The 26,523-nt window shown below is 46.7% G+C and overlaps 1 protein-coding gene across 3 annotated transcripts in view; it reads right to left on the reverse strand.

The window, feature by feature from the left end:
• The window catches only part of ulk4 (unc-51 like kinase 4), a 434,415-nt gene that overhangs the window by 267,505 nt on the left and 140,387 nt on the right, over positions 1–26,523 (reverse strand). For all 3 annotated transcript variants that reach the window (XM_078413782.1, XM_078413790.1, XM_078413774.1), the window contains one exon: positions 24,255–24,338. In XM_078413782.1, the coding sequence (XP_078269908.1) occupies positions 24,255–24,338 (84 nt within the window). The remainder of the gene's footprint in view (positions 1–24,254; positions 24,339–26,523) is intronic.

Below are 26,523 nucleotides of genomic sequence, written 5' to 3' on the forward strand. Positions count from 1 at the left end.
GTTGGCTCGAAGGGCCGAATGGCCTCCTCCTGCATCTATTGTCTATTGTCTATTGTCTATTTCCAGCTTTATCCTGTCTTTCCCATTTCCAGCTTTGTCCTGCCTCTCCCATTTTCAGCTTTATTAACTTTAAATATTTGAACATATTGAAGAGTGTTTATTTTACAGTGTTTATTCTGTTGAGATTGAATTTTAAGACACCGAACATCAATGCTGCCATTCTGCCTACACAAGTCTCCTTATATAGAACATCTCAAGAAAAGGCCCTAGGGCCCACAATATCTATGATGAACATGATACCAAGTTAAACTAGTCTCCACGGTCTGCATGTTATTCATATCCCTGCCTTCCTGCAGATTCAAGTGCCCATACAAAAGCCTCTTAAACACCACGATCTGCCTCCACCATCACGCCTGGCAGCGCATTCCAGTCACCCATCACCCTCTGTGCAAAAACACCTGCCCCGCCCATCTCCTTTAAACTTTCCCCCTCTCACCTTAAAGCCTTCATTGCGAGAGGATTTGAGTTTAGGAGCAAGGAGTTCCTACTCCAGTTGTTCAGGGCCCTGGTGAGACCACACCTGGAGTATTGTGTGCAATTTTGGTCTCCTAATTTGAGGAAGGACATTATTGTTATTGAGGGAGTGCAGCGTAGGTTCACCATGATAATTCCCGGGATGGTGGGACTGACACATGATGAAAGAATTGTCGACTGGGCTTGTATTTGCTGGAATTTAGAAGGATGAGAGGGGATCTTATAGAACCAGGAGTCACAGTTTAATAATAAGGAGTAGGCCATTTAGGACTGAGATGAGGAAAAACTTTTTCACCCAGAGAGTTGTGAATCTGTGGAATTCTCTGCAACAGAAAGCATTGGAGGCCAGTTCACTGGATGTTTTCAAGAGAGAGTCAGATTTAGCTCTTAGGGCTAAGCGAATCAAAGGATATGAGGACAGAGCCGGAACGGGATACTGATTTTGGATGATCAGCCATGATCATATTGAATGGCGGTGCTAGCTCAAAGGGCCGAATGGCTTACTCCTGCACCTATTTTCAATGTTTCTATAGAGAGTCATAGAATTAGTCATACAGCATGGAAACGAGCACTTCAACGAAACTTATCCATGCCGACCAAGATGCCCCATGTACACGAGTCCCATGTGAGAGAAGAGGATGATGGCAAAACTAACATCACTGCTGGACGACTCCCACCCCATGCAGGACACTGTCATTGCACTGAGTAGCTCCTTCAGTGACAGACTCCTTCACCCCAAGTGCGTTAAGGAGAGATATAGGAGGTCAATAGACAATAGACAATAGACAATAGGTGCAGGAGTAGGCCATTCAGCCCTTCGAGCCAGCACCGCCATTCAATGCAATCATGGCTGATCACTCTCAATCAGTACCCCGTTCCTGCCTTCTCCCCATACCCCCTCACTCCGCTAATAATGCATGGCAGATGCAATATAATGTGGATAAATGTGAGGTTATCCACTTTGGCGGCAAGAACAGGAAAGCAGAGTATTACCTGAATGGTGACCGATTGGGAGAAGGGGAGATGCAACGGGACCTGGGTGTCATGGTGCACCAGTCATTGAAAGCAAGCATGCAGGTGCAGCAGGCAGTGAAGAAAGCGAATGGTATGTTGGCATTCATAGCAAGAGGATTTGAGTTTAGGAGTAGGGAGGTTCTGCTGCAGTTGTACAGGGCCTTGGTGAGACCGCACCTGGAGTATTGTGTGCAGTTTTGGTCTCCTAACCTGAGGAAAGACGTTCTTGCCTTAGAGGGAGTACAGAGAAGGTTCACCAGATTGATCCCTGGGATGGCGGGACTTACATATGAGGAAAGACTGGTTAGACTGGGCTTGTACTCGCTGGAATTTAGAAGACTGAGGGGGGATCTTATAGAAACATATAAAATTCTTAAGGGGTTGGAGAGGCTAGATGCGGGAAGATTGTTCCCGATGTTGGGGGAGTCCAGAACCAGTGGTCACAGCTTAAGGATAAGGGGGAAGTCTTTTAGGACCGAGATGAGAAAACATTTCTTCACACAGAGAGTGGTGAGCCTGTGGAATTCTCTGCCACAGAAGGTAGTTGAGGCCAGTTCATTGGCTATATTTAAGAGGGAGTTAGATGTGGCCCTTTTTGCTAAAGGGATCAGGGGGTATGGAGAGAAGGCAGGTACAGGCTACTGAGCTGAATGATCAGCCATGATCATATTGAATGGCGGTGCAGGCTCGAAGGGCCGAATGGCCTATTCCTGCACCTATTTTCTATGTTTCTATGTTTCTATCCTTAAGAGCTCTATCCAGCTCTCTCTTGAAAGCTTCCAACGAACTGGCCTCCACTGCCTTCTGAGGCAGAGAATTCCACACCTTCACCACTCTCTGACTGAAAAAGTTCTTCCTCATCTCCGTTCTAAATGGCCTACCCCTTATTCTTAAACTGTGGCTCCTTGTTCTGGACTCCCCCAACATTGGGAACATGTTTCCTGCCTCTAATGTGTCCAATCCCCTAATTATCTTATATGTTTCAATAAGATCCCCCCTCATCCTTCTAAATTCCAGTGTATACAAGCCCAATCGCTCCAGCCTTTCAACATACGACAATCCCGCCATTCCGGGAATTAACCTAGTGAACCTACGCTGCACGCCCTCCATAGCAAGAATATCCTTCCTCAAATTTGGAGACCAAAACTGCACACAGTACTCCAGGTGCGGTCTCACCAGGGCCCGGTACAACTGTAGAAGGACCTCTTTGCTCCTATACTCAACTCCTCTTGTTATGACGGCCAACATTCCATTGGCTTTCTTCACTGCCTGCTGTACGTGCATGCTTCCTTTCATTGACTGATGCACTAGGACACCCAGATCTCGTTGAACATCCCCTCTTCCTAACTTGACACCATTCAGATAATAATCTGCCTTTCTATTCTTACTTCCAAAGTGAATAACCTCACACTTATCTACATTAAACTGCATCTGCCATGTATCCGCCCACTCACACAACCTGTCCAAGTCACCCTGCAGCCTTATTGCATCTTCCTCACAATTCACACTACCCCCCAGCTTAGTATCATCTGCAAATTTGCTAATGGTACTTTTAATCCCTTCGTCTAAGTCCTTCCTTCCCGCTGCTGTGAGACTGCACAACCAGCACTGCTCCCAGCAGACCAGTCAACAATAACAGTAAAGGAATAACACAGTAAATGATGACAATCATTCTTATCTTTATTTTTATTTATAATGAATGTCTCATGCTATCCACTTTGCTGCTGTACACTACAAATTTCCCCGGTTTGGAACAAATAAAGGAATATATTATTATTATTATTATATCTGCCTGCATTTGGCCCATAAACCTTTCATATCAACGTACCTGTCCAAATGTTTTTTAAATGCTGCAATAGCTGGTTCCATATACCCACCACCCTTCTTTATAAAGAAACCATGCTGGATTTCATTAGTCGTTGAGAAAGTTCACAAACTGCATGACGTTGTCCATGTACCAGGTTTAGAGGCATATGGACCACATGCGGGCAGGTGGGATTACTGTAACTGGGACATGTTGGCTGTTGTGGGCCGAATGGCCTGTCCACGCTATATCGCTCTGTGATTCTATGACTTTATGCACTGTGTCAGCATTTTGTGGGGCAGCCTGTGGATGGGAATTCTGTTGCTGGTGAGGGTTTACCTCAAAAACTTATGCCTGAACCTAGTTTGCTAGTTGAATGATCTACAATACAATACAATAATACAATATATCTTTATTGTCATTGTACCCAGGGGTACAACGAGATTGGGAATGCGCCTCCCATACGATGCAATAATTTAAGTAATTTAGACAACAGCAACCTAACAAAACAATTGTAACAGTTTTAGTTTTAGACAGGGTAAAGTGCAAGTTGATCTATGCGTTGTGACCATCCGGCTCAGCAGGACCGGTTCATAGCAGCTATGGCCCTGGGGATGAAGCTGTTCCTGAGTCTGGAGGTGCGGGCGTAGAAGGCCTTGTATCGTCTGCCCGATGGAAGGAGTTCGAACAGACTGTTGCAGGGGTGTGAAGAGTCTTTGTGGATGCTGGTGGCTTTTCTGAGGCATCGTGTGTTGTAGATGCCCTCCAAGTCTGGTAGCTGTGTTCCAATGGCCCTCTGAGCTCTACTCACTGAATCCAACAACAGCATGGTGGTGCAGCAGGTAGAGCTACTGCCTTACAGCGGTAGGGACCCTGGTTCCATCCTGACTATGGGTCAAGTCAAGTCAAGTCAAGTCAAATTTATTTGTCACATACACATACTCGATGTGCAGTGAAATGAAAGTGGCAATGCCTGCGGGTTGTGCGCAAAAAGAATTACAGTTACAGCATATAAATAAAGTTAATAAGTTACTAAACATAGCACAAAAAGTGTCGACAAAAATTTAGTCTCTGGGGTTATAAAAATTGACAGTCCTGATGGCCTGTGGGAAGAAGCTCCGTCTCATCCTCTCCGTTTTCACAGCGTGACAGCGGAGACGTTTGCCTGACCGTAGCAGCTGGAACAGTCCGTTACTGGGGTGGCAGGGGTCCCTCATGATCTTGCTTGCTCTGGATCTGCACCTCCTGATGTATAGGTCCTGCAGGGGGACGAGTGTAGTTCCCATGGTGCGTTCTGCCGAACGCACTACTCTCTGCAGGGCCATCCTGTCCTGGGCAGAGCTGTTCCCAAACCAGACTGTAATGTTGCCGGACAGGATGCTCTCTACAGCCCCAGAGTAGAAGCAATGAAGGATCCTCAGCGACACTCTGAATTTCCTCAGTTGTCTAAGGTGGTAAAGGCGCTGCTTAGCCTTACCCACCAGTGCGGCAATGTGCGTTGCCCACGTCAGATCCTCTGCGATGCGGACTCCCAAGTATTTGAAACTGCTCACCCTATCCACAATAGACCCATTTATCTCGAGTGGCGTGTACGTCCTTGGATGTTTAGCCCTTCTGAAGTCCACAATCAGCTCCTTTGTTTTAGTGACATTCAAGAGGAGGCTATTGTCCTGACACCAGAGTGCCAGATCAGCCACCTCCTCCCGGTAGGCCTTCTCATCGTTGTTGGAGATCCGGCCCACCACCACAGTGTCATCAGCAAACTTGATGATGGAGTTTGAGCTGAACCTGGCCCCACAGTCATGTGTGTACAGGGAGTACAGTAGGGGGCTAAGGACGCAGCCCTGGGGGGATCCTATGTTCAGGGTGAGGGAGCTAGATGTGTGTTCCCCCATCCTGACCACTTGGGGCCTGGCAGTGAGAAAGTCCAGGACCCAGGCACACAGAGGTGTGCTAAGCCCCAGTTCCAGCAGCTTCTCAACCAGTCTGCTGGGGACTATTGTGTTGAATGCTGAACTAAAGTCAATGAACAGCATCCTCACATAGCCCCCCTGGCTGTCCAGATGAGAGAGAGCGGTGTGTAGAACCTGGGAGACCGCATCATCCGTGGACCTGTTCGGACGGTATGCGAACTGTAGTGGGTCCATGTTGCGAGGAAGGAGGGCGCAGATGTACTTCTTAACTAGCCTCTCAAAGCATTTCATGACAACCGAGGTGAGGGCCACCGGTCGGTAGTCATTTAAACACGCTGGAGAGGCATTCTTTGGCACCGGTACAATGATGGATCTTTTGAAGCATGCAGGGACCACGGACTTTGCCAAGGAGAGGTTGAATATTGTGGTGAGCACTGGAGCAAGCTGAGTAGCACAAGACTTTAGTACTCGCCCAGATATACCGTCTGGGCTTCCAGCTTTCCTCGTGTTCACACGCGTCAGAGCCCACCTCACCTCATGCTCGGACACCGAGAATGTGTGCACATCCCAGGCGGTGGATCCCCCTCCAGCCTCGCTAGCCAGTGCCCCTTCGGTGCTGTTTTTAGACGGCGAGCTGGTGGTGTTACCCGTCTCAAGCCGTGCGTAAAAAGAGTTCAGGTCATCAGCTAAGGAGGAGCCGGCACTTCCGGTTGAGGGGGTGCTGGACCTGTAGCTAGTTATAGTCCGTAGCCCCTGCCAAAGGCGCCTGGTGTCCTGCTGCTCCATCTGTGACTCCATCTTGTCCCGGTACCTCTTTTTTGCATCCTTCACTGCCCTTCGCAGTCGGTAGGACTCTCCCTTGTTGCCGGATGCCAGGCCGGAGTTGTAAGCAGCGGTGCGAGCATTCAAGGCCACGCGAATAGACCTGTCCACCCAGGGTTTTTGGTTAAGGAAGATACTGACCCTTACCGTGGGGATGATGGTATCAGCTATTGTGGCAATGAAGTCCGTAACCGCTTCCGCAAACTCATTTACGTCTCTGGAACTTGCTTGGAACATGTTCCAGTCGACTTCGCTCAGTGCATCCTGCAGCATGGCCTCTGAATGGTCAGCCCACCGCTTTACGTCCCTCGTCACTGTCGCTTCCCGTACTATCCGTTGTTTGTACTCCGGCAGCAGGAAAATGGCAGCGTGGTCAGATTTCCCAAAAGGAGGGAGAGAAACGGCCTTGTAGCCTTTCCTGAACGGCGTGTAGCAGTGGTCCAAAGTTCTTTCCCCCCTGGTGACACACGTGATGTGTTGGTAGAAGTTGGGCATGACCTTTTTGAGATTTCCCCTATTGAAGTCTCCAGCCACCAGCACAGCCGCATCAGGGTTCTTGTTTTGGTGTTGACACAACACATCGTGTAGGGTGGACAGTGCCACGTCGGTGTCCGCATGCGGTGGGATATAGACGGCTGTGATGATCACCGAGCTGAACTCCCGGGGTAGGTAGAATGGTCGGCATAAAATAGTTAGATGTTCCAGGTCCGGCGAGCAGGAACGAGAAAGCGTCTTAATATTCCCAGGATTGCACCAGTTATTATTGGTCAAGAAGCAGACTCCTCCGCCCTTGGATTTCCCGGATTCTTCCGTTCTGTCCGCCCGGAAAACAGTGAAGGACTCGGATGGGCAGATCACCTGGTCAGGCACCAGCGGGGTCAGCCATGTTTCGGTCAGACAAAGGATGTTACAGTTCTTTATGTCCCTCTGGAATCTGATCCTTGCCCTCAGGTCATCCAGCTTGTTCTCCAGGGACTGGACGTTGGCCAGAAGTATGCTGGGCAGAGGTGGACGTAAGGCTTGGGTTCTCAGCCTGTTCCGAATCCCCCCTCACTTCCCTCGGTGTTTTTTCCGACTTTCCCACTGACCTGCGTTCCCACTGCTGCTGCCGCGGTGCGCTCCTTTGATGATCTCTATTGGTATATCGGTGAGTAGATTTCTGTTTAATAGTGCTCCTGTAGCGCTCGAGTTTAATTTTACGAGCGTTTCCCGGTCGTACATTGGTTAATGCTAAGTGCTAGCACACGCTAGAGCACTTAGGGATAATTTTAAAGTAAACATACCAGTTTAAAACGCACAGTTCCCGCAGAGCTACCACGACGGCGACTGGACTGGACCGCGCCATCGATATCAGTTTGTACGGAGTTTGTACGTTCTCCCCGTGACCGCGTGGGTTTTCTCCGGGTGCTCCGGTTTCCGACCACACTCCAAAGATTTGTTGGTTAATTGGCTTCCGTAAATGATCTCAAATGTGTAGGATGGAACAAGTGTAAGGGCAATCACTGGTCAGCGCGGACTCGTAGGGCCGAAGGGCCTGTTTCTAAACTAAACCTTCCCCGGTTTTGTTGTGGATTTGCAGTAACTGTCGCAGCATTCTGCTCACTCGTTCCACCAACACCGGTCATGCATCAGAGGATATTGGAGAGGGACAGGAGGGCAAAGGAGACCCATTCATCTGCAAGAGTGACAGTCCAATCAACCCCATGCATTTTTAATCACCCATCTGCAGAGTCTGCTCACTGTGAGGACGGTGCAAAATGAGATGATTAACCAATAAGCTGAAAACTGAAAGACACAACCTTTAACACCACTAACAGATGCTGCCAGTTTAGTTAATTGTGCACTGAAATTTGACTGGATAAAACTTTTATGCAGAAGCACAGCAGGAGCTCATCACCTAAAAGCTGTTGCAGGAACATAATAAGATAGCACCATAATTAGCACACAGGGGAGCAGTGTGCAGGCTTCCAATGCGATATTAATATAAAACAGTTGGCTTCATTATGCAGCTACTCTGCTTAAGTGTGTACCTGTTAAGGCTGCATTAAGTGTATATCTATTTCAAAAGCCAATTATTTTTCCTATTTCAATCTATACTATGGTGTTCCATTAAATGTGTGCACTGAGAGTTTAAATACTGTGTTTGCTCATCGTCATCATGATTTAAATTGTGCTCACGGGCCAACTCACTTCATCCACACCTGCTGCTATTACACCTAATTAGTCTTGCACTCGATTTTAAACACGGCAATAAATGCACAGTCTTCCCCCCAGGGTAGGGCAATCAAGAACCAGAGGACACGGGTTTAAGGTGAGAGGGGAAAGATTTAATAGGAACCTGAGGGGCCAACTTTCCCAACAGTGGTATGTGAATATATGGGTAGTGGGTATATGGAGGAGGTCATTGACACAGGTACCATAAAAGATATTTGCACAGGTACATGGATAAGAAAGGTTTAGAGAGACATGGGCCAAATGCAGGAAAATGGGACCTTAGCTTAGATGGGGCATCTGAGTCAGCATGGACTTGATATTGTCAAGCTTGAAAGGGTTCAGAAAAGATTTACGATGATGTTGCCAGGACTAGAGGGTGTGAGCTATAGGGAGAGGTTGAGTAGGCTGGGTCTCTATTCCATGGAGCACAGGTGGATGAGGGGTGATCTTATAGAGGTGGACAAAATCATGAGAGAAATAGATCGGGTAAATGCACAGAGTCTCTTGCCCAGAGTAGGGGAATCGAGGACCAGAGGACATAGGTTCAATGTGAAGGGGAAAAGATTTAATAGGAATCTGAGGGGTGACCTTTACACACAAAGGGTGGTTGGTGTATGGAACAAGCTGCCAGAGGAGGTAGTTGAGGCTAGGACTATCCCATCGTTTAAGAAACAGTTGGACAGGTACATGGATAGGACAGGTTTGGAGGGATATGGACCACGCGCAGGCAAGTGGGACTAGGGTAGTTGGGACATTGTTGGCCAGTGTGGGCAAGTTGGCCTGAAGGGCCTGTTTCCACACTGTATCACTCTATGACTCTATGGACAAGTTGGGTAGAAGGGCTACGTTTGTGCTGTATAATTCCATGACTCGAAATCTAAACCAGGACCATTGTGTATCTGGAAAGGATTGTGATCTCTCCTGCCTAGTTGTCCAATCGTAAAGAGACCTGATAAAGCACAGTTATCTTCCTGTCGAATGAACCGGGATACAGGTGAGCAGTGCTCCAGGACATCATTAGGCCGAGCCCTGTAACATTTCTATGATGCGTGTGCCATTTTCCCATTCAGGGCAACACAGTGCCCATGGTGCTGACACCTTCCACTGCCCAAAGCAGAAACCAGGCATCAAGAGTGTACCTTCATGAAATTCATTGGCATCCTTGCTGGAGAAATTAAGATCATGCAACCTTGAGCAAAACAAAGAGCTGGAGGAACTCAGTGGAGGCGGCGCAGTGGCGCAGCGGTAGAGATGCTGCTTCACAGCGCCAGACACCTGGGTTCCATCCTGACTACGGATGCTGTGTGGAGTTTGTACGTTCTCCCTGTGACCACGTGGGTTTTCTCCGTTTGCTCTGGATTCCTCCTACACTCCAAAGATATGCAGGTTAGTAGTTTAATTGGCTGTGGTAATTTGTAAAAGTTGCCCCTAGTGTGTGTAGGTTAGTGCACCTGATAATCGCTGGTCCATACAACCGCTGGGGGATCGGTGAGGACCGATGGGTCGAAGGGCCTGTTTCCGTCTCAAACTTAATCAGGCAGCATCTGTGAAGGGAAAGGTGATGTTTCTGAAAGGAACAGGGTCCTGACCTGAAACATCCCTTACTCATTCTTTACACAGATCCTGGCTGCTACGCTGAGTTAATCCAGCACTTTGTTCTGGAAATGAAGATCACAGTTTGCTGAACAATTTCTTAACATCAAGATGGGAACACATTTGCTCCATAAAATGTAGTTACAAGGAACTGCAGGTGCTGCTTTGCAAAACGAAAGGCACAAAGTGCTGGAGTAACTCAGTAACTCTGAAGAAGAGTCCTGACCCAACACGACGCCTATTCCTGTTCTCCAGGATTGTTCCACGCGGGTTCATGGTAAGCATTAGGTTTTATTTGCTGTGTCACACACAGTCTGACCAAGTCCCACCACCTCAGTTTTAGGACACATTTTACTGTCCCAGCAACGCTGGTGACCCAGTGTTTCTGCAGGAGGTTTGCCATTGCCATGCCATTAAAAAACTAGACCATCAAAATAGTTCCAAACCATTGCTAATTACATTGGCGATATGTTGGATATGCTCCATCACTAACTAGATAAAGAGCTTAATTCAAAATCGGGCAAATGGGTGGGTGAATCAATATAATTAATTCCCTGTTACTTTTATTCATTGCCCACTCCCACCGTAAGTGCAATTCACAACACTTCAGATCCCTGAGCAGCCCACGAGCATGTGCAAGGCCTGGACAACGTTCAAGCATGAGGTGGTCAGTGTGGGACAGGTTCTGACAAGAGTGCGTGAACCTTCCCCCATTGCAAGCGTCTTAACCCACCACCGACCAACAACACATGCAAGAGGGAACCACAGTTGCAGGGAATGGAGGGATATGGATCACGTACAGGCAGAGGACATTAACTTTGCTTCATGATCGGCACAGACATTGTGGGCCGAAGGGCCTGTTCCCCTGTTGTCCTGTTCTGTGTCTATGCTCTAATCATCCATCACCATCTTTTTAATTATTATTAATTTATTTTTACTAATTGCTTATTATGTATACTCTGGAATTTAGAAGGATGAGAGGGGATCTTATTGAAACATAAAAGATTATTATGGGATTGGACACGCTAGAGACAGGAAACATGTTCCCAATGTTGGGGGAGTCCAGAACCAGGGGCCACAGTTTAAGAATAAGGGGTAGGCCATTTAAAACAGAAATGAGGAAAAACTTTTTCAGTCAGAGAGTTGTGAAGCTGTGGAATTCTCTGCCTCAGAAGGCAGTGGAGGCCAATTCCCTGGATGCTTTCAAGAGAGAGTTAGATAGAGCTCTTAATGATAGCGGAGTCAAGGGATAAGGGGAGAAGTTGGGCCCAAGTTACTGATTGTGGATGATCAGCCATGATCACAATGAATGGCAGTGCTGGCTCGAAAGGCCGAATGGCCTACTCCTGCACCTATTTTCTATGTTTCTTTGTTCTATGTTTCTATGTTCTATGTTTCTATGTACCTGCCACAACCACCTCCTCTGGCAGCTCGTTCCATTTCCCCACCACCCTCTGTGTAAAAAAAGTTGCTCCTCAGGTTCCTATTAAATTCCCCCCCCAACCTTAAACCTATGTCCTCTGGTCTCAGCCCCCCTGACGTCAGTCTGAAGAAGGGCCTCGACCCAAAATGTCACCCATTCCTTCTCTCCAGAGATGCTGCCTGACCCGCTGAGTTACTCCAGCATTTTGTGATACCTTCCTCTGGTTCTTTATTCACCTAACAAAAAAATTAAAATCACAGAGCAAAATTCTTAAGAATGTCATTAAGAATTGGTGGTTGGCAACTTCCTTGTGGGGACATTGTGTTCTTCTCCATGAATATTCTTGAACCAGTGACGGGGCAACTATGATTTGTTTAATGTGAGTGAACAAACGTACTGTGAATAATAATGAAGGCTGGTTTTCAGACATGGCACAATGTTTGAAATTATAAAGACACTGACCTGCCCAAAGACAAACTAGCCTCATTGGAGTCATAGATGGAGTTCATAGAGTGATACAGTGTGGAAACAGGCCCTTCGGCCCAACTCGCCCACACCAGCCAACATGTCCCAGCTACACTTAGTATGAGAAAATAACTGCAGATGCTTGTACAAATCGAAGGTATTTATTCACAAAATGCTGGAGTAACTCAGCAGGTCAGGCAGCATCTCAGGAGAGAAAGAATGGGTGACGTTTCGGGTCGAGACCTTTCTCCAGACTGATGTCAGGGGGGGCGGGACAAAGGAAGGATATAGGTGGAGACAGGAAGATAGAGGAAGATCTGGGAAGGGGGAGGGGAAGAGAGGGACAGAGGAACTATCTAAAGTTGGAGAAGTCGATGTTCATACCACTGGGCTACAAGCTGCCCAGGCAAAATATGAGGTGCTGTTCCTCCAATTTGCGGTGGGCCTCACTATGGCACTGGAGGAGGCCCATGACAGAAAGGTCAGACTTGGAATGGGAGGGGGAGTTGAAGTGCTCAGCCACCGGGAGACCAGTTTGGCCAACGCGGACCGAGCGCAGGTGTTGAGCGAAACGATCGCCGAGCCTGCGCTTAGTTTCGTCGATGTAAATAAGTTGACATCTGGAGCAGAGGATGCAATAGATGATGTTGGAGGAGGTGCAGGTGAACCTCTGTCTCACCAGGAAAGACTGTTTGGGTCCTTGGATGGAGTTGAGGGGGGAGGTAAAGGGACAGGTGTTGCATCTCGTGCGGTTGCAGGGGAAAGTGCCCGGGGATGGGGTGGTTTGGGTAGGAAGGGACGAGTGGACCAGGGAGTTACGGAGGGAACGGTCTCTGCGGAACGCAGAGAGGGGAGGGGATGGGAAGATATGGCCAGTGGTGGGGTCCCGTTGTAGGTGACGGAAATGTTGGCGGATGATTTTGTTGGATCCGCTGGCTGGTGGGGTGGAAGGTGAGAACGAGGGGGATTCTGTCCTTGTTGCGAGTGGGGGGAGGGGGAGCAAGAGCGGAGCTGCGGGATGTGGAAGAGACCCTAGTGAGAACCTCATCTATAATGGAAGAGGGGAAGCCCCGTTTCCTGAAGAATGAGGACATCTCTGACGCCCTAGTGTGAAACACCTCATCCTGGGCGCAGATGCGGCGTAGACGGAGGAATTGGAAGTAGGGGATAGACTTTTTGCAGGAGACCGGGTGGGAAGAAGTGTAGTCCAGATAGCTGTGCGAGTCCCAGCTACACTAGTCCCACTTGCCTGCGCTTGGTCCATATCCCTCCAGACCTGTCCTATCCATGCACCTGTCTAACTGTTTCTCAAACGTGAGATAGTCCAAGCCTCAACTACCTCCTCTGGCAGTTTGTTCCATACACCCACCACCCTCTGTGTGGAAAACATACCCCTCAGATTCCTATTAAATCTTTTCCCCTTCACCTTGAACCTATGTCCTCTGGTCCTCGATTCCCCTACTCTGGGCAAGAGACTCTGCATTTACCCGATTTATTCCTTTCATGTTTTCATTAATGTGCCAGAGAGATTTAGCGGGCATTGAAAGGGACAACAGAGATATAGCACTTAGATGTACAATTAAGGGGTAAAGGTAGCAAAAACAGTGATAATTAGCCAAGGGATGAAAATCATTAAGAAGCTCTGGAGGAATTTATGCCTGCGCTTGGGATAGTGCAGTGAACAGCAGCTTTAGTTATGTTACAGCCGCGCTATCTCTACATCAGGACAGCACGGGGGCACAGCAGTAGAGTTGCTGCCTTACAGCGCAGGAGACCCGGTTCCATCCTGACTGTGGTACTTGTCTGTGCTGAGTCAGTATGTTCTCCCCGTGACCTGCATGGGTTTTCCGGTCACCTCTGACATCCCAAAGACATACAGCTTTGAAGGTTAATTGGCTTGGAAAAAAATTGTGAATTGTCCCGTGTGTGTAATATAGTGTTAATGTGCAGGGATCGCTGGTCGGCGTGGACTCATAAGTTCATAAGTGAAAGGAGCAGGATTAGGCCATTCGGCCCATCAAGTCTACTCTGCCATTCAATCATAGAAAACATAGAAAATAGGTGCAGGAGGAGGCCATTCAGCCCTTCGAGCCAGCACCGCTATTCAATATGATCATGGCTGATCAGCCAAAATCAGTACCCCGTTCCTGCTTTCTCCCCATATCTCTTGAATCCATTAACCCAGCACTACATCTAACTCTCTCTGATAGGAATAGAATGAGGCAGTTCGGCCATTAAGTCTACTCCACCATTCAATCATGGCTGATCTATCTCTCCCTCCTATCCCCATTCTCCTCCCTTATCCCTAAAACCTCTGATACCCGCACTAATCTCCGGCGCTGTTAGGCAGCAACTCTGCTGTTGTGCCACAGTGCCATTCCAACATTCCCAGTCTGCTTGTGAATTTTAATATCCCAGCCCAGCTTTAAACCTGGGAATGCGAAGGGTAATTTTACATAGAAAATAGAAAGTTGAACAATACAGTTCCTTTAAAAGGATGTTCCTTTAGAAAAGAGATGAGGAGGAATATCTTTAGTCAGAGGGTGGTGAATCTGTGGAACTCATTGCCATAGAAGGCCGTGGATGCCATCAATAGATATATTTAAGGCAGAGATAGATTTTAAATTAGTACGGGTGTCAGGGGTTATGGGGAGAAGGCAGGAGAATGGGGTTAGGAGGGAGAGATAGATCAGCCATGATTGGCTGATAATGGACCTGAGGGCTACTTTTTCCCAGATTTTTCATTCCCCTCTTTCACCAGCCCCCCCTCCCCTCCCCCACCTTCCCCTTCCCCATTCCCCCTCCACATTCCCCCTCCACATGTTTCCTGCCTCTAGCATGTCCAATCCCTTAATAATCTTATACGTTTCAATAAGATCCCCTCTCATCCTTCTAAATTCCAGAGAATGCAAGCACAGTAGCACAGTCGCTCCATTCTTCCAACATCTTCCAACAACAATATATTAATGATTTGGACGAGGGAATTGAATGCAACATCTCCAAGTTTGCGGATGACACGAAGCTGGGGGGCAGTGTTAGCTGTGAGGAGGATGCTAGGAGGCTACAACGTGACTTGGATAGGTTAGGTGAGTGGGCAAATGCATGGCAGATGCAGTATAATGTGGATAAATGTGATGTTATCCACTTTGGTTGCAAGAACAGGAAAGCAGACTATTATCTGAGTGGTGGCCGATTAGGAGAAGGGGAGATGCAACGAGACCTGGGTGTCGCGGTACACCAGTCATTGAAAGTAGGCATGCAGGTGCAGCAGGCAGTGAAGAAAGCGAATGGTATGTTGGCATTCATAGCGAGGGGATTTGAGAAAAGGAGCAGGGAGGTTCTGCTGCAGTTGTACAAGGCATTGGTGAGACCACACCTGGAGTATTGCGTACAGTTTTGGTCTCCTAATCTGAGGAAAGACATTCTTGCCATAGAGGGAGTACAGAGAAGGTTCACCAGATTGATTCCTGGGATGGCAGGACTTTCATATGAAGAAAGACTGGATAGACTCGGCTTGTACTCGCTGGAATTTAGAAGATTGAGGGGGGATCTTATAGAAACTTACAAAATTCTTCAGGGGTTATAGACAATAGACAATAGACAATAGACAATAGACAATAGGTGCAGGAGTAGGCCATTCAGCCCTTCGAGCCAGCACCGCCATTCAATGCGATCATGGCTGATCACTCTCAATCAGTACCCCGTTCCTGCCTTCTCCCCATACCCCCTCACTCCGCTATCCTTAAGAGCTCTATCCAGCTCTCTCTTGAAAGCATCCAACGAACTGGCCTCCACTGCCTTCTGAGGCAGAGAATTCCACACCTTCACCACCCTCTGACTGAAAAAGTTCTTCCTCATCTCCGTTCTGGACTGGCTAGATGCAGGAAGTCCAGAACAAGGGGTCACAGTTTAAGGATAAGGGTGAAGTCTTTTAGGACCGAGATGAGAAAGTTTTTTTTCACACAGAGAGTGGTGAATCTGTGGAATTCTCTGCCACAGAAAGTAGTTGAGGCCAGTTCATTGACTATATTTAAGAGGGAGTTAGATGTGGCCCTTGTGGCTAAAGGGATCAGGGGGTATGGAGAGACGGCAGGTACAGGTTACTGAGTTGGATGATCAGCCATGATCATATTGAATGACGGTGCAGGCTCAAAGGGCCGAATGGCCTACTCCTGCACCTATTTTCTATGTTTCTATGTAACATATGACAGTCCAGCCATCCCGGGAATTAACCTCGTGAACCTACGTTGCACGCCCTCAATAGCAAGAATATCCTTCCTCAAATTTGGAGACCAAAACTGCACACAGAACTCCAGGTGCGGTCTCACCAGGGCACTATACAACTGCAGAAGGACCTCTTTGCTCCTATACTCAACTCCTCTCTTTATGAAGGCCAACATGCCATTAGCTTTCTTCACTGCCTGTTGTATCTGTATGCTTCCTTTCAGTGACTGATGTACTAGGACACCCAGGTCTCGTGGCACTTCCCCTTTTCCTAACCTGGCACCATTCAGATAAAAATCTGCCTTCCTGTTCTTGCCACTAAAGTGAGTAACCTCACATTTATCCACATTATACTGCATCTGCCATGCAGGCTACTGAGAGGGCATTGAAAGTTGCCGCCCAAGTTTTGATAAACAGGATTAGTATAGATAGTTATTTGTTCATTGGCATGGACAAAGTGGGCCAGGTGCCTTTTTCTATGCTGAATAACTCTATATCCCTGCTTCTTCCATGGATCATAGAAACATACACAATAGGTGCAGGAGGCTATTTGGCCCTTCGAGCCAACACCGCCATTTGTTGTGATCATGGCTGATCATCCACAATCAGTAACCGTGCCTGCCTTCTCCCCAGATCCCTTGATTCCACTAGCCCCTCGAGCTCCATCTAATTCTCTTTTAAATTCATCCAATGAATTGGCCTCCACTTCCTTCTGTGGCAGAGAATTCCACAAATTCACAACTCTATGGGTGAAAAAGTTTCTTCTCACCTCAGTTTTAAATGGCCTCCCCTTTATTCTTAGACTGTGGCCCCTGGTTCTGGACTCCCCCAACATTGGGAACATTTTTCCTGCATTTAGCTTGTCCAGTCCTTTTATAATTTTGTACGTCTCTATAAGATCCCTTCTCATTCTTCTAAACTCCAGTGAATACAAGTCCAGTCTTTCCAATCTTTCCTCATATCCCGGGGATTAACCTCGTGAACCTACACTGCACTGCCTCAATAGCAAGGACGTCCTTCCTCAAATTCATCAGCCATGATCACATTGAATGGCGGTGCTGGCTCGAAGGGCCGAATGGCCTACTCCTGCACCAATTGTCTATTGTCTAGGAGACCAAAACTGCACACAATACTCCAGATGTGGTCTCACCAGGGCCCTATACAACTGCAGAAGGACCTCTTTACTCCTCTACGCAAATCCTCCTGTTATGAAGGCCAACATGCCATTAGCTTTCTTCACTGGCTGCTGTACCTGCACACTTACTTTCAGTGACTGGTGTGCAAGGGCACTCGGGTCTCGTTGCATTTCCCCTTTACCTAATCTGACACCATTGAAATAATCTGCCCCTTTGTTTTTGCTGCTAAAGTGGATAACCTCACATTATCTACATTATACTGTATCTGCCACGCATCTGCCCACTCACTCAAGCTACCCTCCAATCCACAGGAACTGATCCTGAATCTATTGAACATTGGAAAATGATCACCAATGCGTCCACGATTTCTAGAGCCACCTCCTTGAGTACACTGGGATGCAGACCATCAGGCCCTGGGGATTTATCAGCCTTCAGTCCCATCAGTGTACCCAATGCTATTTCTCGCCTAATGCTAATTTATTTCAGTTCCTCTGTCTCCCTAGATCCTCTGTCCACTAGTACATCTGGGAGATTGTTTGTGTCTTCCTTAGTGAAGACAGATCCAAAGTACCTGTTCAACTCTTCCGCAATTTCCTTGTTACCCATAATAATTTCACCCGTTTCTGCCTTCAAGGGACCTACATTCGTCTTTACTAATCTTTTTCTCTTAACATACCTAAAGAAGCTTTTACGAACCTTCTTTATATTCTTGGCCAGCTTCCCCTCGTACTTCATCTTTTCAGCCCGTATTGCCTGTTTCTGTTGTCGTATGAAAGTTTCCCAATCCTCTGGCTTCCCGCTACTCTTTGGTGTGTTATACATCTTTTCTTTTAATTTTATTCCATCCCTAACTTCCCTTGTCAGCCACGGTCGCCTCCTACTCCCATTAGAATCTTTCTTCCTCTGTACTATGCCCAGATATTCCTGCCATTGCTGTTCCACCGTCATTCCTGCTAGGATCCTTTTCCAGTCGACCTTGGCCAGCTCCTCTCTCATGCCTTCATAGTCCCCTTTGTTTAACTACAACACTGACACTTCTGATTTAACATTCTGTCTCTTAAATTGCAGATTAAAACTAACCATATTATGGTCACCACCTCCAAGCAGTTGCTTTACCTTGAGTTTCCTGATTAAATCTGGTTCATTGGACAACAGTAAATCCAGAATTTCCTTCTCTCTGGCAGGCTCCAGTACAAGCTGCTCTAAGAATCCATCTCGGAGGCACTCTACAAACTACCTTTCTTGGGGTCCAGAACCAACCTGATTTTCCCAGTCTACCTGCATATTGAAATCCCCATAACAATAGACAATAGGTGCAGAAGGAGGCCATTCGGCTCTTCGGCCCTTCGAGCCAGCACCGCCAATCAATGTGATCATGGCTGATCATTCTCAATCAGTACCCCGTTCCTGCCTTCTCCCCATACCCCCTGACTCCGCTATCCTTAAGAGCTCTATCTAGCTCTCTCTTGAATGCATTCAGAGAATTGGCCTCCACTGCCTTCAGAGGCAGAAAATACCACAGATTCACAACGATCTGACTGAAAAAGTTTTTCCTCATCTCAGTTCTAAATGGCCTACCCTTTATTCTTAAACTGTGGTCCCTTGTTCTGGACTCCCCCAACATTGGGAACATGTTTCCTGCCTCTAACGTGTCCAACCCCTTAATAATCTTATACGTTTCGATAAGATCTCCTCTCATCCTTCTAAATTCCAGTGTATACAAGCCTAGTCGCTCTAGTCTTTCAACATATGACAGTCCCGCCATTCCGGGAATTAACCTAGTAAACCTACGTTGCATGCCCTCAATAGCAAGAATATCCTTCCTCAAATTTGGAGACCTAAACTGCACACAGTACTCCAGGTGCGGTCTCACTAGGGCCCTGTACAACTACAGAAGGAACTCTTTGCTCCTATACTCAACTCCCCTTGTTATGAAGGCTAACATTCCATTGTCTTTCTTCACTGCCTGCTGTACCTGCATGCTTCCTTTCAGTGACTGATGCACTAGGACACCCAGATCTCGTTGTACGTCCCCTTTTCCTAACTTGACACCATTCAGATAATAATCTGCCTTCCTATTCTTACCACCAAAGTGGATAACCTCACACTTATCCACATTAAACTGCATCTGCATCACTCACACAACCTGTCCAAGTCACCCTGCAACCTCATAGCATCTTCCTCACAGTTCACACTACCACCCAGCTTTGTATCAACTGCAAATTTGCTAATGGTACTTTTAATCCCTTCATCCAAGTCATTAATGTATATTGTAAATAGCTGCATAGAACATAGTCATTACAGTGTAGGAACAGGCACCTTCAGCCCACACTGTTTGTTTGCCCATCCTCTTATAGCTACTGCCCTCTAATCTAGGCAATCTGATAAACGTCCTTGCCCTATAGTTCAGACCCTCGAGTCATAGAGTGATACAGTGTGGAAACAGGCCCTTCGCCCCAACTTGCCCACACCGGCCAACATGTCCCAGCTACACTAGTACCACCAGCTTGCGTTTGGTTCATCTCTCTCCAAACCTGTCCTATCCATGTACCTATCTCATATCATCATATCATATCTATACAGCCGGAAACAGGCCTTTTCGGCCCACCAAGTCCGTGCCGCCCAGCGATCCCCGCACATTAACACTATCCTACACCCACTAGGGACAATTTTTACATTTTACCCAGCCAATTAACCTATATACCTGTACGTCTTTGGAGTACCATGTACCATGTACCTAACTGTTTCTTAAGCGTTGAGATAGTCCCAGCCTCAACCACCTCCTGTGGCAGCTTGTTCCATACACCCACCACTCCAAGTGTGAAAAAGTGACCCCTCGGATTCCTATTAATTCTTTTCCCCTTCACCTTAAACCTATGTCCTCTGGTCCTCGATTCACCTACTCTGGGCAAGAGACTCTGTGCAAGAGACTCTACCCTATCTATTCCTCTCATGATCTTATACACCTCTATAAGATCGCCCCTCAACCTCCTGCACTCCAACGAATAGAGACCCAGCCTACTCAAGCTTTCCTTTGATTACCCTACGCTGGGTAAAACACTCTGCATTCACTCTGTCAATTCTCCTCATAATTTTATACACCTCTAGAAGATCATCCTTTAGCCTCCTGCGCTCCAAGGAAGAATCTCTTAGCCTGTCCAACCTCTCCCTATAGCTCAGGCCTCGAGCTCTGGCAACATACTCATGAATCTCCTCTGCACTGTTTCCGCATGTAACCCTGTAGTTGTCCTTGAAACTTCACTGTTATTCAGTGACCTTTAAGATGGAAGATAACCTCATCAAAAAAAAAGTCATCTCTCTGCTATACTTGTCACAGTTAAATGGATGGGTCTAAGCTAGATTGCAAAAGCTGTGATTGGTCACAGAACAGTGACTGTTGCAATGCAGCTTAGTAAAGGTCTGGAGATAGTAGCGTGCAGGTAAATGGCCATGTAGGAAGGAACACTGCTGGTTTACACCGAAGATAGACACAAAATGTTGGAGTAACTCAGTAGATAGAAGCTCAGTCTGAAAAAGGATCTCAACCCAAAACGTCACCCATTCCTTCTATCCAGAGATGCTGCTTGCACTGCTGAGTTACTCCAGCATTTTGTGTCTATCTACAGATGTGTTCGTTATGGCTGTATAATGTAGAGGACCACAGTGACATCTTGTGGTATAACAGGTATAACAGGTATAACAGAGCTTTATTTGTCGTTCGGTACCGAAGTACCGAACGAAACTACATAGCAGTCATAGAAAAAAAGAACACAAGACACATAACCCCAACACAAACGTCCATCACAGTGACTTCAAACACCCCCTCACTGTGATGGAGGCAACAAAACTTCCACTCTCTTCCCCACGCCCACGGACAGACAGCTCGTCCCCAACCGACCCGCACAGTCCCCGCACCGGGCGCTGAAATGTCTCGCGGCCGAACCGGGCGATGAAAGGCCCGCGACCAAGCCTTGCGCAGCTAAGTCCCGTGGCCGAGCCGCACCGGGCGATGTAAAGTCCCGTGGTCGAGCCGCACCAGCGATGTAAAGTCCCGTGGTCGAGCCGCACCGGGCGATGTAAAGTCCCGTGGTCGAGCCGCACCGGGCGATGTTAAGTCCCGCAGCCGAGCCGCACCAGCGATGAAAAGTCCCGCAGCCGAGCTGCACTGGGCGATGTTAAGCCCCGCGGCCAAGCCGCACCGGGCAATGTAAAGTCCCGCGGCCAAGCCTCCCCGGGCGATGTAAAGTCCAGCGGCCGAGCCGCACCGGGCGATGTTAAGTCCCGCGGCCAAGCCGCACCGGGCACTGTAAAGTCCAGCGGCCGAGCCGCACCGGGCGATGTAAAGTCCAGCGGCCAAGCCGCACCGGGTGATGTTAGGCCCCGCAGCCGAGCCGCACCCCGCGCCGTGAGGAAGAGAAAAGTTTCCCCCACCCCCCCACCCACCCACCCACACACCCACACCACCACCCCCTCCCACACATACACAACCAAAAAAATATATAAAAACCATCCCAACACCGACACACAAAAAAAAAAAAAAAAAAAAAAAAAAAAAAAAAAAAAAAAAAAAAAAGACGAACAGACTGCTAGCAAGCCGCTGCCGTTAGGCGCCGCCACATTCTAGTATGTGAAGTCATATCCAGTACTGGAGCAGTTTTAACGACAGTAAAATAGAGACACAAGGAACTGCAGATGCTGGAATCTTGAGTAAAACACAAGTTGCTGGATGAACTCAGCAGGTCCAACAGCAACTGTGGAGGGAATGGCCAAGCGACATTTTAGGCTGGCGCCCTTCGGAATCAGGTCCCGACCCGAAACGTCGCCTGGAATAAAGTACATTTGACTGGACAGAGGTGGAGGTCGAGAAGTTGGTGTAAGCAAACAAACTCATCACTCTGGACCTGCATGTTCACAAAACGGTCAGTAGCACACAATCCTACTGTGGAGAGAAGCTGCATCATCACCTGTGGGCATGAGGGATATGGGCCAAACGCAGGCAGGTGCGACTAGTGTAGCTGGGGTATGTTGGCCGGTGTGGGCAAGTTGGGCTGAAGGACCTGTTTCCATACTGCATAACTCTATGACTATGGCTGCTAACTTCTGTGGCATATTTACTGAGGGCAGGCATAGTTAGTGCCATCTTTTGGAGGTATTATTCGAATACAGCACTGAGACAGGCCCTTCAGCCCAACTCACCTATGCCAACCAGGATGTCCCATCTAAGCTAGTGCCATTTGCTTGCATCTGGCCCATATCCCTGTCCATGTCAACTTGCCAACATTCATGTAAACTAAGCAATTCACTATTATTATGAGGGGAAATATTTGATAGGAACCTGGGAAGGGAGAACTTCTTCACACAGAGGGTGGTGGGTACATGAAGCGATCCATCAGAGGAGGTAGTTGAGTAACATTTAAAAGACATTTGGACAGGTACATAGTAAAGGTTTGGAGGTATAGGGGCCAAATGTGGGTAGGTGGGACTATAGATGGGGCATCTTTGTCGACATGGGCAAGGGTCTGAAGGGCTGTTTCCGTGCTGCATGACTATTCATTGCCACAGAGGTCAAGTTAATGGATATTTTTAAGGCAGTGATTGGCAGATTCTTGATTAGTACAGTTGTCAGGGGTTATGGGGAGAAGGCTGGAGAATGGGTTTGAGAAGGAAAGATAGATCAGCCATGATTGAATGGCAGAATAGACTTGATGAGCCGAATGGCATAATTCTGCTCCTGTTACTTATGAATTTCTGAACTTATGATGCAATTCGCTGGTCTGCGAAGCATTCATATCTGACCAATGTCTTATAAATAGTTTTGCTTAAGGCTGCTTCAAATTAATTCTGTTATCTGGTGAGAAAATTACGTTGCCACCATCATAAACTAAAGGAGCAATGGGCATCATTATATTCAACAGAAATAACACATAGCCCAGAATAGTTTCTATAATTAGTAAATGCTAGTCCCTGCTTATTTAAAAATACATCTTCCCCTTCCAAATTCACCCGGCAGGATCCAATAAGAAGACATTATTAATTCTATTGCGGTATTTAATTAAAATCAGCTTACTTCTTGAAAGTGTTTGTGAATATGCAAATATATTCAGGTGTAGTCGGCTACAAATACCATTCCCTTCCACACTTTAGCTGCTCCCTCTGGCTGCGGCTGCAAGCCTCCCTCACAAACCCAGAGACACTGCATCCTGACGCCTGTTAATGATGACCACTTACTGCTGATGGGGAAGACAGGTCAAAGTTGGGCTGACTACTCCACACATTTAAAAAGACTGTCACGCTAATTCAATTTGCTGCCACTGGAGATTTGTTCTGCAATCCCTTTGGGATGAACATTCCCTTAGCCTGTAGAAGCACCAGCCAACCAGGCCAATCTTTGCTTAATTATCTCCGCTGAAGTAGCTTCAGTGCAACTCTCTGCAAATTCCTCTTACTCTGCCCGCATTGTAATAAAAAAACTGTTTAAAAGAACAAAGGTGTCAATTTGCAAGGATTATAGATTGCAAATTAAATGAAAATATAATCAACGAGTCACTGAACTAACATTGGGTCATAAATATTCTTCATTGTTAAAACCCAATAAAACAGAATGAACAATTTGCATTGAGGAAACGTTTATCAGTGACAGTTACAGTAATAGTTGGTGGCTGAGTGATTGGCAGTCTTGGCCAGAAAGCAAACAAACTTGTATTTAAATAGGACAACGATATTCACCACAATTGCTACACAAGCTATTTAGTTCATCAAAACTGACTGGTTCAAAATTCTTACATGCATCACTGGATCTGTTACAGCCAACTTGCTAGATCAGGGATTTTGCTTTCAGGATGATCATTTTGATAAATTCACCATCTCGTGGGTTTCACAATAGCCATAATGGATTTTAAAGCATCTGTGTATTTATTTTCCTAAAGCTTTATGTGAGAGAAAGACGACTTCTGGCACAAGGAGAGTGAGACTCTGCCTCCCTGGACAATTCCAATTTAGCAGATGACGTGCACACATTCTGCGTGGGTAAATATGAAGACTACACCATGCTTGCAATCTCTGAGGTACATGGAAACAGTATTTATTTCTCAGGAGGGAACCAGTAGCCTTACCCCTTCCCGAATACATCTCATGACCATGGCGTTGGCGGCAGGGGGGATGTTCCAGGGGGATCTCCAGTGTGGTCCTTTGTCCTCCTTCAGTCAAACAAACCAAACATCAGTAGTGTAAAGGAAGTTAGTCTGCACGTTGTTCTAGTGGAGAATTTTCTTTTTTTTTAAGTTGGTTTATTTTGAAAAAACATCAGCAACATAATTCACAAACTTATTTTTCAAGAAAAGAAGTTACTCAAATTCTCCTGAAGACAATAGTTCAGCGGGACAATAGTTCAGGCTGCAACTGGAAATATAAAAGTACCACACTTTGTTGCCATATATTTGCACCTCATTGGAGACCCTCGGACTATCCTTGATCACTTTGCTGACTTTACATTATTCTCTTATCATGTATCTATACACTGTAAATGGCCCGATTGTAATGATGTATTGTCTTTTCGCTGACTGGACAGCACACAACAAAAGCTTTTCACTGCAGGAAGGAACTGCACCAGATAACCACTGATGAGGTGTTTGCGCAGTAATCAACCTCAACCACAACTGCAGATGCTGGATTAAACCGAAGATAGACACAAAAAGCTGGAGTAACTCAGTGGGACAGGTAGCATCTCTGGAGAGAAGGAATGGTGACGTTTTGGGCCAAATATGTCTATCTTTAGTTTTTCACTGTACACGTGGCAATAAACTACACTGAACTGAACATATGAGTAGTGAAGATTAGAATCACAGAAACTTCTTGCATCAACAGATTATTTTCTCTGTAGCACAGGAGGTTGTGGGGAGATCTGCTAGAAGTATATACATTTATGAAAGGTATAGATATGGTAGGCAGTCAGAACTTTTTTTTCCAGGATGTAAATGTGAAAAACAAGCAGGCATAGCTTTAAGGTTTAGTTTAGTTTGGAGATACAGCGTGGAAACAGGCCTTTTGGCCCACCACGTCTGTGTTGACCAGCAATCCCCACACACTAACACTATCCTACACACACTAGGGACAATTTACAACTATACCAAGCCATTTAACCTACAAACCTGTACATCTTTGGAGTGTGGGAGGAATCCGAAAATCCCTGAGAAAACCCACGCAGGTGACGGGGAGAACGTACAAACTCCGTACAGACAGCACCCATGGTCAGGATCCAACCCAGGTCCCTGGTGCCGTGAGGCAACAACTCTACCGCTGCGCCACCGTTGGTTTACAAGGTGAGAAGGGCAAAGTTTAAAGAAGATGAGTGGTGCAAGTGGAGATGGTGGAGGCAGATATGATCGTGGCTTTTAAGAGGTTTAGGATAATCACATGGATGTTCGGGCATTGAAGGGATTACATGTAGGCAGATAAGAGATGGGTTTGGCATCATGTTCAGCACAGATATTGTGGGTAGAAGGACTGTTCTTGTATGTGGTGCCGGCCACATTTGACCTGGAGAAAGGAATCCCTGTTTCAGCACCTCATTGCTCATCTAATGTACATTTTACACCAACGCCACTCTTGCAGACCATGTTCAGACTCTCAACCGTGTTTGGGTGAAAATCCATTTCCTACTAACTTTTCTATCAATTACATTTAATCTTTGGCATCTGCTAGAGCAAATAGTTACTTCCTGTCAACTCCAGCTGGGACGCTCAAACATTTAAACACGGAAATGAAACACACTGACAGCAGTAAACCGAAACACAAAGTGGAAACAACCAGAATCAAACAACATTAAGATGTGGAAGCTTTGGAGAGGGTGCAGAGGAGATTTACCAGGAAACTGCCTGGATTAGGGGGTTTCTGTAGCCTCCTTTTGCTCTGGTATTTTATTTCATTCTTCACATGTTTAAATTATAATGTTTTATTTTTAATTGTCCACTGTAATTCGTGTTGTTACTTGTGAGCAAAGCACCAAGGCAAATTCCTTTATGTATACATATTTGGATAATTAAATTTATCCAATTCAATTCAAAATTTATTCAATTCAAAGAAACATAGAAAAATAGGTGCAAGAGTAGTCCATTTGGCCCTTTGACCCAGCACTGCCATAGCTGATCATCTAAAATCAGTACCCCGTTCCTGCTTTTTCCCCCATATCCCTTGATTCCTTTAGCCCTAAGAGCTATCGAACTCGCTTATTCACTGGAAAACATCCAGTGAATAAACGAGTTTGGTATCTCGACTGCACATGCCCAGGTCATAGGTCACTCGCGCTAAACATTCTCGCCGGCTGAGCTGCTGCGTGTATACAGACCTGCGTTTCATCCGTATTTTCCAGTTTCGCTTCTTCGA

This window comes from Rhinoraja longicauda, chromosome 2 (assembly GCF_053455715.1).
Source record: "Rhinoraja longicauda isolate Sanriku21f chromosome 2, sRhiLon1.1, whole genome shotgun sequence".
NCBI lineage: Eukaryota > Metazoa > Chordata > Chondrichthyes > Rajiformes > Arhynchobatidae > Rhinoraja > Rhinoraja longicauda.